The sequence below is a fragment of the Python bivittatus genome, unplaced genomic scaffold (genome assembly GCF_059951505.1).
Source record: "Python bivittatus isolate LINGU-HERP-01145 unplaced genomic scaffold, Pbiv_v1 ctg000020_np1212, whole genome shotgun sequence".
Lineage (NCBI taxonomy): Eukaryota > Metazoa > Chordata > Lepidosauria > Squamata > Pythonidae > Python > Python bivittatus.
In genome coordinates, this window is record NW_028277030.1 from 10,871,739 (window position 1) to 10,887,656 (window position 15,918).

The 15,918-nt window shown below is 37.5% G+C and overlaps 1 protein-coding gene across 5 annotated transcripts in view; it reads left to right on the forward strand.

Moving 5' to 3' along the window:
- The first annotated feature begins 448 nt into the window (after positions 1–448).
- KIF16B (kinesin family member 16B) overlaps positions 449–15,918 on the forward strand; it is a 152,948-nt gene continuing 137,478 nt past the window's right edge. For 3 of the 5 annotated variants that reach the window (XM_088134360.1, XM_088134365.1, XM_088134368.1), the window contains exons 1-4: positions 449–921; positions 12,616–12,685; positions 14,279–14,392; positions 15,280–15,396. In XM_088134360.1, coding sequence (XP_087990486.1) covers positions 875–921; positions 12,616–12,685; positions 14,279–14,392; positions 15,280–15,396 — 348 coding nt within the window. In that variant the 5' untranslated portion in view covers positions 449–874. The remainder of the gene's footprint in view (positions 922–12,615; positions 12,686–14,278; positions 14,393–15,279; positions 15,397–15,918) is intronic. The other 2 variants (XM_088134377.1, XM_088134388.1) reach the window with 1 other exon arrangement.

The window sequence follows — 15,918 nt, forward strand, 5'->3', positions numbered from 1 at the left end:
GTCGTGTTTTACGAACGGTAGGCAGAAGCCAGGGTTACAAAGGCCACATCGTTTGCTGGTAGATAATGCACTCTTTCACAAGCCCGAGGTCCCAGAAAGGACCCGAAAAGTTCCTGGAAACCAGTATAAATTAGGCAACGTCAGATAGTGGGTCAGTGACTCCGCAGGTTGTAAGGCAATTTTCGGGAGAATAGTGCAGTTCAGCCGCAACACCACCTTTCTCTTCTCAATCCCTGACTGAATGTCCAGCCGAAACAGCGCTTTCCGCCTCTAGCCGTAGCCGGCTTCCTTGCGAGGAGCTAAAAACTGTGGCTTTACCTGCGCCCTCGCTGAGCTGGTCGGCTCGCCCCTTCGGGGGGTGGAGGAGACTACGGTGCAGCCGAGGAGAGGTCTACCCCGAAGGATGAAGCTTCTTAATATATCCACGGAGATGAAAGGGGAAGTGTGGTAAAAGGCCATTTTATTTGCATGGTAGCCCCTACCGGACCCGTGAACGGATAAAACCGAAAGAGAAAGAGAGGGAGGAGACAATTAGCCTTCGTTAGAATGCAGCTCTGAGCGAAAAGTTCCATCTGAGCGAAGAGCTCTTTGTCCCTCGCCGGCATCCTTACGCCAGCCCTGCGCGGCGAAGCGGGATGCTGAGAGGAATCGCCGCGTCAGCAGCGCCGCTCCTGGCGCCAGGAGGGCGGTCCTGGTCCCGATCCCGGGGCGTCGAGGAGCGCTTGGGAGGCGGAGGTGGCCGGAGCTGGAGGCCTCCGCGGCCCTCGCAGGGATGTGACTCGTTGAGCTACGGGGAAGTGCCCGTCTCTGGGGAAAGTGGGTCCCAATCGGGGAGCAGGCGAGGGGGGCCCCGCTCGCGAACGGGATATGCGCCATGGCCTCGGTGAAGGTGGCTGTCAGAGTCAGGCCCATAAACCGCAGGTGAGAGAGCGAGCCCCTTCTCTCCTCCTCCCCCAGTCTCGATGGCAGGAGGGTCTGCGGGTGTCTCTTTCCCGCCTCGCACGGACAGAGCAGCTCCGAGTGTGATACGCAACCCGTGCGGGGCTTCCCTGCTTCATTTGGCCTCCCCCCGTCTTTGGCTGCTTTAAACTGGCATACTTCCAGCGTGACCCGGGATAGCTAAGTAAATAAGGCTGCTCGAAGCCTGCCGGTGAGCGGGTGGAAACGAAACTCCTGCCCTACTTGTGGCATTTAAGGGGATGTTTGTTTCTTGGTTCTTGTATGCTAAAGCTACCATTTCCCCCCTCTTCTATACAATTAAACAGTAAAGGCACAAGGAAGTTGGCTTTTTAAAAAATCTGATTTACATGGGCACAGATGTGTGGGCAGGACCTTTCAACATCCATTGTATAAGATACTGCCAGACATATTTCTGTGTATTAAAATATTTTCTGTTCAGAAGGTAGCAGTGTTTTTTTAACGTATATAAGGACAGCTTCAGCAAAGCATGTCACTTACAAAGTTCCACCATAAATGTGATTCTGATATTTTATTTAGCTTGCACTTTCCCATAAGCTGAGTACTAGTAACTGATTGGTTGCTTCTTGGTGGCTGCTTCTAACTCATTGAAATCTGATATCAGATTATGTGGAGAACCAACTGTCAGCAATATTCAGATATACATTTTTAAAAAAAAAATCACACTTGCATAATATCAGTATATTCCAGAATAAATTTTACTTCACATTGTTGGCAAATGCCTCAAAAAAGAGTTACTTGCCTATTTGGAATCTTTCTGTGTTGACATTACCAATAATTCTAGTAGAGCAATAGCAAATCTGTGTTCAGCCTTAAAGCTTGTTAGCTTTTGATTTGCACTATTTTTCAAAGTTTACAATTGTTCTTGACTTCGGTATGAGATTTTCCTGTAGTGAACAGAAACTGAGTCTAGGCAACCAAATGGGACAAGAGAGGAAAACAAACAGAGAGATCATGTGCCTTCCTGATTTTGAGACAGTTGCAAATATGATAGGTGGGATTTCCTCATCCTTTTCTACAAGTGGAAAGAAAAAACAAACATGCCTTTGGCCAGAACAAAATCCCTTAATGTTGAATAGCGGTGCCCCTAGAATGAAGCTTTGTATTAGGCAGCAGGTTCTGACTGTCCAGCCAGACCCCTAAATAGATAAATGAAGTGGCACTTGCTTTTTTGTGCCTCTATTTAAGTCTGGAAGAAGCTGGACTATGATGCTATTTTTGCTTTACTTCTTATGTTAAGGAATACAGTATTGTGGTGATATTGTTTAGTTCCGGCATAGCATGTTGTATTCACAGTTCTTGTAATTTATCAGTCATGCTTTATAGTACAGTACTGTATAGCATATTATATGAGCCCAGCCACTTGTAATTTATTCAATGAAGCATAGCTTAGAACAATGTAAATCAAATCACTATATTTTTTTGCAGCAGAGAGAATGAAAACAATACTTAGTGTCCTGATTTACATATTGTGTTAAGCCATCATTTGTTAAACTGTAGTTTATCGAATGGACCACAATTGGCCTGTTCACACACTGTATTAACCCAAAATCAAATGAATCAGATAATGGGTTAGTGTAATATATAAAACAAGCCAGTATTCATCTTTAACCCTAAATCATGACTTAACTTTACAAGGATAAACTGCAACAATTTTCCACCACTGCTGTGTGGAGATTTATTATAACATTTATTTCCATATTTATCTGGGTTCATTCATTGTTTTAAACCGGAACTTAATGATATATACTTGCATATAAGCCACAGATAAGCCAACCCTTGAATTCTAACCAAATTACCAGGAAAAATATGCCACCTGAGGATAAGCCGACCCACATTTTTCATGGCATTTTGATTAAAAATTTGAGGGTCAGTTTATCTGCAGATGGGCTTATCCACAAGTGAATACAGGAAATATGGTTACTTTAAAAAACTATTGCCGAATATACTCACGGATAAGCCCATCCTCAGATAAGCCAAACAGAATTTGTTGAGTGTATTTTGGCACCTTGTCAGCAAGTATATATATAGTAATCACTGTTTGTTTACTACACTGAAGAAACACATGTGACTGAATTCATACAGTAAGTTAAGCCAAAATCAAACAAATTCCATTATGGCTTAGTGTATGACATGAAACCTCTGTCATTATAAACCTTAAATTCTGATTAGTCTTAATAACATATTAGTGAAATAAGTTAGCTTCATAACTGTAGTTTAAAGGTGAACTTCCAGTTGTGTTATTTGAGCAACCAAACTATCTTTAAATTTTTTAATTACTGGTAGTCCCTGGGTTAAGAACGTCCAGTTTTAGGATGACCCATGGAGCCTACTATAGCAAAATTTGAGTTAAATATGCAGTGATTTGAATTAAATACACAGTGGTTCAATATTACTTGTACAGTATTATACAATAATGCTGTTCTGGCTTACATACAAATTTGACTTAAGGACAGACCTTGGGAATGGAACTGGTTGTTAAACTGGGGACTACCTGTAATCCAAAAGGGCTTCCTAAGCATATAAATAAAAATAAATATAAATCAATCAATAAGGTAAGGTAGTCTTTGTCTGCAGGTTGGGAATAGTTTAGAATCCAGAAGACAGAGAAAGGAAATGGGAGAATTAAGGAGAATTTTCCTTTTATTTTTATGATAAATGGCATTACTGAGATTACACCCTACAAATGATTCCATCCTTTTAACAACTTCAAATCTCACTATCTTAACTCATATCTGAGGACTAGTGCATCTTTTAAACCATGGTGTATGTTTTAGTGTGTTGGGTAAATCCAACCAATTGTGATTTATTCAATAAAGGAAGATTAAGCAAACCATGCTTTTATATATGTATATAAACACAACAACAGTCTCTGATTTATCAAGCCTTTCAAATTCATCTTATTGCTTCAGCAAAGACTACCCTAAATAATTAGATAAAAGACAATAATATACCATTGATGACATCTTAAGTCATACAGAAATAAGGACAACTGGCTAATTAGGAACAATATCAAGTTGTGCTGCATCTTTTCTCATAAAATGTGGAATGTTTTAAAAAATTGCCAGACTGAGTGCTTATTTACCTCCACTAAGGTAACTCTTAAATATGTGTCACTTGTCTGTAAACAAATTTATTAAACTCCACCATTATTTTATATACTTGATTTATTCCTTGCCTTTTTATATTTCCTAGCCCTAGCTTTAATATGCTAAGGGTGTTGTAACCTTGTTATTGCTCATTTGATATAGGGCATGTCCAGCTAGGCAGCAGCACCTACACAACCTAGACTTAGAGTACCATGAAAAGCTAAGAAGGGTCCCCCATATTGTTATTCTAATTGGAGACATTAAGAAAATACAAGGGCTATAAGCCATAATGGGACGTTTTAAAAAAAAATCTCAGAGGATAGTAGTGGCAAGCTAATTCTGCACTAGTTCCAAGAAAATGTATTCATGAAGTGATTAGGACAAGTCAAAGGAAACTATTATGGGATATTACAGTATTATTTGACCAAAATATTTTTTTCCTGAGCTGCTTAGTTTTTTTGTATCACCAGTATATTTTATGCATCGGCTTTACACATTGGTAGATTGCTCGTACTCCTATAGCTTTTTTTCCCCTAGTATAAGTTTGATATATGGGGGGTGGGGAGGTAGATTGTTGCTTTTTAGTCATTTGGTTTTCCACCCATTTAATTTTTCAATTTCAGCCCAGAATCCTGCTGTCCATTCCTAATCAATACCAAAAGGTCATGTTAGTCTTTATGGCCTTCTTAGTAATGCAGTGTCAGTAATGGAAGCAGAGAAAGTTATTTATCCATTACAAAATTAACTGGAATTGTTATCCTGAAGTACTACTTTACTGTAACACAGGAATGAGTGTCAAGGAAGAATATCCCTGAGGAATTTGCCTATTGATTATTAGTGTTGATTATAAGCCAAGAAATTGTTTCCTAATGGTTATAGAGTTCAATGCAACATATTACACTGCGGCAGAAAGAGGCTTACAGCTCAGCTTGAGAGCAAACTATGTTACTACAGTGAATTACTGTAAACTGTTTTTCTGTTCCGTAAAGAAGGGAGCCAAGGTCTCAAACTAAGACTCAAGAAAGTTACCTAGGGATGTTACTTCAGAATTTCTGAAGGATTATATAAGAGTGTAAAATAGGCCAATAGAAAATTAGAACCCTGACACATAAAAATTGGTTATAAAAGGTTTTCTCTAAAAGAACTTCATGAAAAGTGAAGAATACAACATAATTTCCATGATTTGGTTCCTTAAATTTATAAACAGAAGGCCATTTTTAAAAGGAAATTCCAATTCTACCATACTGCATAGCTACTTGCAGTCCCTCCAAAACTTCTCTGAAAAGTCATGTGATGGAAAAATAATAAAATAAAGCTGGACACTCCCCCCCCTTGCCTCTCCAGCAAACTCTTTACTCCCCCCTCCCCCTTGTCTCTCTTTCTGCCCCCTCCCCCTTGCCTCTCCTGCAATCTCACTTCCCCACTTCCTCCTGCATTCTTTGCTCATGCAAAGTTGGATCAGCCCCAAGCCATTGCATGACCCAAGAGTTATCATGTTCATACTGAAACAATGGGAAGGCCATCACCTGTCTGCTTAAGGGTTTTTTGGTTCTTATCTTACAAAAGAAAAACCATTTATCCCCCATTTAGCACCTACCTAAACCTATCCTCCAATCAAATCCCTCAGATTTCCCGCCTCTCAACCTCAAAAGTGTATACATTCTATGCTTTTCTATTGTTCAGGGTCCCTCTTTCTTGAAAGCAGGCACCCAATGTTCATTGCAATAAATATGGTTCTTCTCCTCAGCGTTGTGCTCATGTCTTTGGCAAAAATTCCACGACAGTCGGAAGTCCCTCTTAAATAATATGGGGTAGAGTGTTGCAAAAAGTTAGAATCACCCCAAATTGATCAAACCCAATTCTGTAAGTGTTGCTTCTCCTCCAATTCTTAGCCTATCTTTAAAATCTTTGTAAAGAGATTTATGTGAACACAGGTAGCTGAAGGAAGGAAAAAAGACAGGTTTTTGTGGGGGGAATGAAATTAAGATCCAAGTCTATGTTTGTATTTGTTTTTCTGTTTTCCATTTAACTACCTTCATTACTAAGGAGAGAAATGTATGTTGCAATTGATAGGACAAGTGAAAGGTCAGTCTCCTCAAGCAAATTCTATGCAACAATTTCAGATGCAAACTCCTTTAGATAAACTTGTGCTAAGGATTTTCAGATAAAAATGACAGGCACTATCTCTTTAGCTTTGTAGTTTTTTTTTTAAAAAAAGGACAAAGAGACACTTTAATTTTTAATCCCGATATATCACCTAGTGTTTTGTTACTGTGTAAGATGCAACCTACTTACGTTAACAACTGCTACAATAGTAGAGTCAATGCTTTCTTGATTTCTTTGCAGTTCTAGATATTACTATTTTTATTATTTCATATTTATATTATTTATACCCTTAAGGGAGCTCTGATCAGTTTGCAAGAATGCAAAATAGTCTTAAATAAAATCATCACAAGAAGAGAATGCTTCAAAACAATTAAAAGATCATTTTATACACAGAAAAGCAAAATAATAGTCTCTGGTGTTGGCTCTTAAAAATGCCTGGGTAATCAGGGATGCCTTTAATTAGTGATGTGCAAGTATTCAGATACAAAGCAGAAAGGGTGTCTTGGAGGGGATGTGGCCATGCTCACCATAATTGTCAGCCTCTCCTTAAAGAAACTGTGTGATTTCCTCAGCTCATACAGCAGCTGCTTGGTCTCAGAAAAATACATGTTTGAGTTAAGGAGGTGCTGACAGGGTGCAGCAAAATTGTATCCTGATTCTGCTTCAAAATCTCTGTTACTCAAACAGAGTAACAGACTTGCACAGCTATTCTGTGAGAGTAGGAAAAAGTATATTTTCTTAAAGGAAGAATGGGCAAGTGCAGCAACCATGCTGATGTCCTATCAGAAGCAGTTTTTCTGCTTTGGATCCAAATAGTTGTACATCCCTGTCTTCATTTGTTTTTATAAAGAAGACAACATAGAGACCAGCTGAACATCCCTTAGGAGGGAGTTTCATAATTGCCTCCCCAATAATAGTCCAACCTGTCTATTAAGATCATCTGAGGAGGCACTGCTCATTGTCCTGTGAGACAAAACCTCTGGTAGAACCATAAGTAATATCTCTCCAGATGATCAATACATAGACTGAATTATATTAAGGGAGTGCTTTCATGATTAGTCTTCTGTGATTCCATTTAAGCATCTCACTTAATAAGCATCATTTGAAGCTTCTGGACCATCTTCAAGGTAACCCTATATACAGAATATTATAATAATCTAATAGACTAATTATCAGGGCATAGATCCTGGAGGCTAGGCTATCTGGTTCAGCATAGAGTTGATGGTGGTTCATTAGCCAAAGCAAAACATAGGGCCTCTTTGGGACTGAGGCTACCTGTGCCTATAGTGACAGATAGGAATCATGAATATTCAAGATATACCCTTGTTCTCTTGGAAGGAAAGTGCTCTCTTCCATTACAGGCTGCTTTCCTAACTCTTAGACCTGAAAACCAAATATAGCCAATACTATGGTTTCAGATTATGTTTTCTGGACCCCATCCATTCCATTACTGCCTCCAGCCAACTTTCAAGCACATACATGGTCTTTCCTCATTCAAGTAAAAAGGAGTTGAGTGTCATTAACATATTGATGACATCACACTCCAAACATCTGGATAAACATCTCCAGCATTTTGAACATCAGGTTAAAAAATATAATCCTGTGAGTCCCCTAATTTAAATACAAAGAGCCCGAACAGAAGTTTCCCACTACCACTTTTTGATGGTAGTCCTCCAGGTAGGATAAAACCAAGTAATACTGTGCTTCCAATTCCATACCACTGAGTTGCTTCAGCAATATGCCACAATCAGTCATGTCAAAGGGCTCTGAGAATCAGTGCAGTAGCACAATTCATGTCTCTCTCTCTCTCCCAGTATGGTGATTGATGAGCTGGGCTCAATCCAGACCTAAAGCCAGAGTGAAATGGATATAGATAATTGGCTTCTTCCTTCTTTTTTAAAAGATAATTTTATTAAAGATTATGTTAGATAGATAAAATTAATACGGACTACACAAAAATGAAAATATAAAAATATATGAAAAAATAAGTGCAGAAGAAAAAGAGAAAAGAATAAGAAGGATACTTTCCCTTTCATCGCAGCAAGTATAGAGAACTTTAACAACTTTTCACCATCTCTTAAAATACAGCAAACCATCTCTTCATCCCATATCCCATCCTATGCTCTATAAACACTTTTTTAAAGTCTCATCCCTCTGTCCTAACCAGCAAAAGTCCATTAAGGGTTATCAGAAATGACAACATATCTATGACAAACTAAATCAAATAAACCCACTTAAAATCCTTCCTTTAACATTTATATCTCACTTTCTATCTTTATCAATCAAACCTGATTAAGAATCAAATAAAAATTACCAGAAATAACATTATTTAAAATAGAGCAAATGAACTCTCTTTCCCATATCTCATCTCTTATAGATAAACAAAACCTGTAAAGCATCGCCATCCAGTCCTAGTCAGCAAAAACCCATTAGAAATTACCAGAGATAATAGCCCCTTTATTTTAACCTTGATCAAATAAACTGCTTTTGTATTTTTTTCCCTTTCTCCCAAAAGTATTTGATCTCTTCAGATAGTGTCCTAGCATCTGCTTTCTCTTCATATTCTCTTTGTCTTTTCTCACAAAATCATTAAGAACTTTGACAAGTCTCTTTTGAAAATCCAGTATAAAAAGGTTATCCTCAACACTCTTCTGTTTTAGTATTTGTATGATTTTTTCAGATGAATTCATTTGTATAACAAGTTTTTGTATCACTTTAAAATCCATGTTCAAATCAATTTAATTCTTCTCTGATGAAACTTGTTTCCCTTCCATAACATATTCTATATCTATAATAGCAGATAACTTTGAAATTATGAGCCCTCTGTTTATAGATTTCTCTTAATGTAGCCATTGATGCATTTATTTCCTTCTAGTGCTCTCTAGTGTCCAACCGTCAAAGTCATATTAATTTCTTATCAGTTGTTTCCAAATATAAACATATCCAGTTTCCCACAGAAAGGATTCTTTCAATTAACTTCAAAGTTTTAATTTAAGTCCCTCTGAGTTCTTAATCAGTTTGAAACTTTCTAAAATCAACAGTCTAATCACCCTTTTGCTGTATATCCTGAAAGAATTTTTTTTTTTTTTGACAAATCTTTAAATTCCTGGTTAAAACTTCTTTCTTAAAGGATTGAAGGAAACTCACCCAGTGAATGCAACATAACTTGCTGTTCTGAAGGTTCTCAATCTTTAAAAAGCAGTAAAAAAAAAAAAATTAAATCCAAAGTAATTAAGAGATGAGCCTCGGCTGAACCTTGAGTCCAGATAGGCTACGTTAACGGCCATAAGCTTGATGGAATCCCATGACTCCCAGCCATTCGCAACCCGATCACAAAAACATGGGTTCCTGCCACCTGCTCACAAAAAACAGCTGTCCAATATACATGTGGGTAATCCTGAGATCTCTCCTTTTGTCTAGAGAGATTTCAGTGGTCTGGATCCAGCATCCGGACACCATTTTCAGCGGGATTTGATCCCATTCATTCTGATTAGATACCCCCTCCTCAAATAATTTCATCAGGGTCTGCTGGAATTGTGGCAGCTCAGCCTATTTCAGGATTAACCTTTAGAAGCCTAGGTATTGTCCAAGACAATCCCAGTGGATGATTCTTGAATATGTAATGATAGTAGAGAAGAAAGTCCTGAGTTGCTGGGAGTCAAGCAGTATTAAAATTTAATAAATAAATAAACTTTACTGTGCTAACACCATTGCCATGTAGTAGGTGTTACGCATATGGACTTGTGTTTGATCATATTTGCTGTGAAAGTTATGCCATCTTCACTCTGTCTGCTGATTTACTTCATTGACTGGAGTTGCCCAGTAAATTAAGGAGAATTACAGATTTCCCATAATTGGAGAAGGTCCTCAGAGCAACAGTGTAAATGGTCCTTCTCATCTCAGTGTTTCACAATGAGACAAATGCTGAACAAAATTACCCACCTTTCATATATTATTTAGGAATCCTTTAGATTCCAGTTGTTTCTGATTCTTAGCAAACCATCTAAATTGGTCACGACAACCTTATTGCAGAGGAAGTTAACTCTAGCCAGCTCAATCTCATCAAAAAGTGAACTGTCAGTGAGATAAGTTGAACTCCCCCCCCCTCACCAGCCAATCTTACCCCCCAAACAGATAAAGAATATGTCTTGCAATATGTATTGGGCCTATGATGTTCTGAGACAGCTCCATGGTTCCTATTGTGGCTATTAAGTCTTACAGGACTGTTTTGGCATGGTTATTGAAATATTCCAGAACATCAACAAAGCCTTTTCTTACTCTGTGACCCAATAAAAGGGACAAGCCCTCAGCTCCCAGACAGATCAGTTTTCTGATGAGATGATTGTAACTTTTCCCCATCCCTCATCCCTATGGCTTATGTTGATGCTGTACCAAGTATCTGCCCAAGCAGAACTAAATAAGATATGTGCCCATCCCCTCAGCTCACAAGACAAGTTTAAATAATGCAAAATAAACCAACCCTTTCATCATGAGTATTGTCTTACTCCAGTCTGACTTGACATTGACTAAGAGCACCACACAATGGGAGGGCAGGTCAGTATGGTAACCCAAGATTTCTGATAAGAGAGCAAGGCAGAGCAAGGAACATCCACCAGCCACCCCATATGTACCTGATAGCCTGTGTTGGAGGGTAGGAAGGGCACAGGAATTAATGCAGACACACACAGTGTTCTAACAAAGTGATTTTTATTGTTATAGTGCAGATAAATTGTGTGCATATTTCTGTATGCAGTGATCTTAGCTTAGCATACTTAAAGTTCCTTATTCATATAGCTAGTAAAATTAGTTATGGCTTTTTAAACTCTGTTAGACAGCTTAGTAGTGCTTTCCCTTCTTGCTCTTGGCCTAGAGAAGAGAAGGGAAGAGGGAAAAAGAGCTTTTCCTGAGCCTCTTGGAAAGCCAGCACTTTGGTCACACTTCTCCAGGCAGCTTTCCAGTGCAGCTCCATTCCTTGCACCAGCCAGTCTGCTCTGCAAATCTCACTTTCTAACTCTGCTTTCTCCTGCTGGGTCTTCAGATGCACACTCCTCCTTCCTTCGGGGATCCTCCCTCCAACCACGTTGCCTACTCTCCTCCAGCAGCTTCAGTCCTTGCTCTTTGATACATCATACAGCACTTCCAATCCACACAAAGACACATGGCACTAACAGACAAATCCCCCTTTTTCTGACAACCCTGCCCCTTCTTGAACTAGAAGACAGATGTGCTTGCTCACAGGTGTCTTAATTAATCAAAGAACCTTCTAGCTATCTGCATGACACCTGGCAAGCAGGCAAAACTCTAACCTTGAAGCAAATTACAACCCTGTCTCAGTGATGATAGTGCCCTGTCACAGCCTGACCTCTATCCCTCCTTCCCCCTACCCGCTTCATAGCATTGTTAATGACATTGTCCCTGGACTCTCCCATTTGTCCACTTTCAGGAAGCTGTATATTTTTCCCAATATCAGGTAATTTGCATAAATGATCAGCATAGTTAATCTAAACTTTAAAATTTACCGGGAACATCCTCACCAGGCATCAAAGTAGAAAACTGATGTAATCAGGATACTAACAATAATACACCCTTCCTACTCTCACTAGAAACTCACTTTCACATTTCCCCTCCCTGTGATACTTCCTGCAGGACTTCCTGTGTATTTAATAATATTTTGGTTCATTACATACTTGAATCTTGATGTACAGATAGAGGTTCTAAATAACCAATAGCCATTCTTTTGTCCTCTGTCAAGTTTCTGAGACAATGTGCCTAGATCTTTGGGAAGTTAAAGTGAATAGAGACTGTAAGGCAGACAAAATCGTATTTTAGGACCATGTTTAGGTGATCTTAGGATGGATTTGCTAAAACTGGAGAAACTATTGATCTATGTGATTCAGTTTAGACAGTTGTAGTGCATATCAAGACAAGTAAAGATTTCTCAAAAGATCCCAGGGACATCATCGAGGGCCACACAATGAAAAGTTGTAAAATAAGTAGTCACGGAAGAATAGATTTGCTTCATACAATTTATGTTATGATTTATGTAATGGTCTCCCTTCAGCAGTCTTGGAGAGCAGATTCAGCAAAATTCTATTAAACGTTATGCCCATGTGATTCAGGTGAAATTAAATCTATAGAACATGTCTTTCTATGCTACTTCAGCTGCTTTTTAAAAAATTGCCTGGATGAACTAAGACAATTTACGTAAGTTATTTTACAGCAGACAGAGATTCCAAAGTTACCTTCTAGTTGTCAATTTTTGCTTCTTAGCAACAAGAGTATGCTGTCAGAAGATCAACACTGTTGTACCAGATGACTATCTCAATATATTTGGGTGGTATTAAGATGGTAAAATGTTTCTCTTTGTAAATTGTATAAGTTTGGTCAATGACCATACTAAAGTTGTTATGATGTTAATTTACTGTAATATTTTGCTCTGCAGGGAACAGGAGCTGGATGCTAAGTTTATTATTTCAATGGAGAAAAATCAAACAACAATTACAAACATAAAGGTGAGCATATTCAGCCACTATGGAAATATTTTTATTTTAGTTTATTCTTCTGATTAATCTCAACAAACTATAGCAGGCAAATCAGCATCAGAATTTAAAACCAGAGGATCAGGATGAGTATCATAAAACAAATGTTGAATTAGAAAAAGATTTGAAGAATTTAATAGTACCTGATATAAAGAACTGGTGATTTTTTTTACATTAATAGTCACATTTTCTTTCTTGTCTTTGATGTCTGGAAGGCATAAAGCATAGTATCATGATACCATAGTATCAAACAAATAAGTAGGCATGAGTCTTTTCATTTTGGGGGGAGGTTCCTTTGTTCTAGCTGTGGTTAGTCTATCCAGAGATTTTAACACATTATATGTTTTATATTATTTTATACCAATACCTCATGGGAAACTAGGTAATCTGTGTTGATGGCCACAAATTAAGAGTGTGTGAGTACTCCGTGTAGATTGCGTCTTGCCCACCTCCCCCAATTCAATTAGAAACTGATGTAGTATATTTAACTTGCATTTAGTAAGTAACTAAAATATATGGCATGTTAATTTTACATGCTTCGTAATTATCTCACATTTCTCCCAGTAATCAGAAGGCATTCTAATTGAAATAATTAGGAATTAAATTCTCCTTTTTGTTTTCTTTTCTCTTTTAATCCTGTTAATTCTGTAACCTTGATATACAGTAAAAGGCTGGAATATGTATTGAATCAGCCCACTCATTTTGAAAGAAATGTAACTTGATCACACTCTTCCTCTGAGTTTGGGTGAGTTCTTGAGAATGATAGAGGATGTTTACCACTCTATCCTCATGAATAAACCAGTGCAGAGAGGGACTTTCTCTGGAATAAAATTAATGGTAGCAGTATATTAATAATGTAGAAATGTATAGATGGAGGATATAGAGATCATCTTTTTGAAAATTGCTTTTCTTGAAGTGTTTTTAAATATTTAGGAAACAGTTACTCATTAGCATATTCACCTCACATTCTTAAGAATATGGAGAAGATACTGTAAACAAGCTGTGTGTTTGGTTTTTTTATAAATGTAGAATGCTTTCTAGGTTCAAGCAAGCAAAAAAACAGTTAATTACAATATTGATATTGAAATTGTCCAATTTGACTAGATGGTATGCACTCATAATTAATTAATTCTATGCAACAAGGTCAGTGTTCTACCTATTATAAGGTTCTAAACTAACTTTATGTTTTTCCCTGTTTGATAACATTTGATAACGTTATCAGCTTTACTGCAAAATAGAGTACAGGTCAGATAATCAGGTTTGGAATCACTGGATCTTATTCAAAAATGCTATGCCAATAAAATAATATAAACATTAAGCCCTAATATAATAAAATTTAAATGGTGACATAAATAGAAATGTTTAATCTTAACTCAGTTCTTGACTGTTCAAATACTGATGTGACCTTTATATTTTATGCTGAAACACCAGTTTGTTGAACTAATCTAGATAAGTTTAAGATACTGTCAGTAATAATTTTGTGTCCTCAAGAGAAATGGTTGGAAATGCAGTTATTATCTTAATATAGAATACAGTGATAATTTGTTTGTTCATCCTCTTATTTAGATACCAGAGGGAGGAACTGGGGACTTGGGAAGAGAACGAACAAAAACATTTACCTATGATTTCTCCTACTTCTCAGCTGATCCTGAAAGTCCAATCTATGCATCTCAGGAAATGGTAGGCTGATGACATTAATGATTCTCAGAGTGAAAACATAATGCCAAAGTTTACCATCTGAATGTTTGAGAGATGATTTTAAAACACGTCAACTGCTTATTATGAAATAAATTACTTACATATGTTGGCCATGCACATACATTCCCATTCCTATGCACACATACACAATATTTTCCACTGTGATCTTCTGATCTATTTGGCAAGCAATATGAAATCATGCAAACCTGTAATTCTATCACAAAATGTCTATTAACTCCTTTGGAGACTGTTTGGAGCTTAGAAACTGTTGTGCTTTTTGAAATTCTAATGTACTGTATTGGATTTTTCTTTTCCCTGTGTATCTAAAGAAATATAAATCATGCTTACCATTTTTGAACAGATAATTCAGTTTTATCAATAATTAACCTGGGAATGAGTCCAAAAGGATAAGTTGTTACTTCCACATTAATGACCTTAAGTTTAAGCTGTATAATATTCATGTAGGCTTGTTGGGTGATAAGTTGTGAATGTTAGACATATTCCTTGCAATATTTTCATGTCCCTATGATGATTCAAAAAACAAATATTTCTTAAAGAGGGCTGTCTAGTAAAAGGAAAGAAAAAGAAATAAGGGACCTGCCCTTACTCTTAAGAAGAGCATCCAAGTTTTTTATGTAATACCGTACATTACTTAGTGTGCACTTATAAGGGCTTTGGCGGAAGATAGGAATTATATTTCTTAATAAATATTTGAATTGACCATCTCTAGCAAATGTTTGCTATGGTAATAGTTCTTATAGTATAGTGTACTAAAGTGGCTGTAATAATTTACATAAAAGAATTAAGAGCTATGTTTTAAATTATATTTTGAAACCTTATTTTACTTTCTGTCATTCTTGTATCCCCAGGTATTTAACAACCTTGGTATTGATGTCCTCCAATCTGCTTTTGAAGGTTATAATGCCTGTATTTTTGCCTATGGACAAACTGGATCTGGGAAGTCTTATACAATGATGGGAAATGCTGTATGTTATGCTTTTCAGAATTTACTTCTTACAAGTTGATACCTTTTGTACTATATTTTTTCTTCCAATCTGTTTTCCTTAGCAAGCAAATAATTTTAAGAAAAGCTTTACACATGGAAAGTTCTAAAAACATTTGGCACAGATAAAAGCAAGAATTAAAAAGCCAATTTCATTGTTCACCCCACACCTTCTGATAGAGAGGGTACACTCCAGGTGACTTCACTGAAACAAGCCATCTGGTGGGACCCAGGAGGTGCACCTTCTTGGTGGTGATCCTTATCTTATACAATAACCTTCGTCCCAAGATATGGTTGGCCCCGATCCTGATGGCATTTAGAAAGGCTGTCAGAACTTTTGACATATGATGTCTTGGAGCCCCAATTGGATGACAGTGTTATTCCCATTTGGATTGCCATTTCATTGTTACATTGTTGTGTATTGGTTTACATAATGTGATTTTCTATTCTTTCTGTTAGGTTCTTTGGAGTTTTCTGTATGCTCCCCAGAGTCATTTTGGTTGAG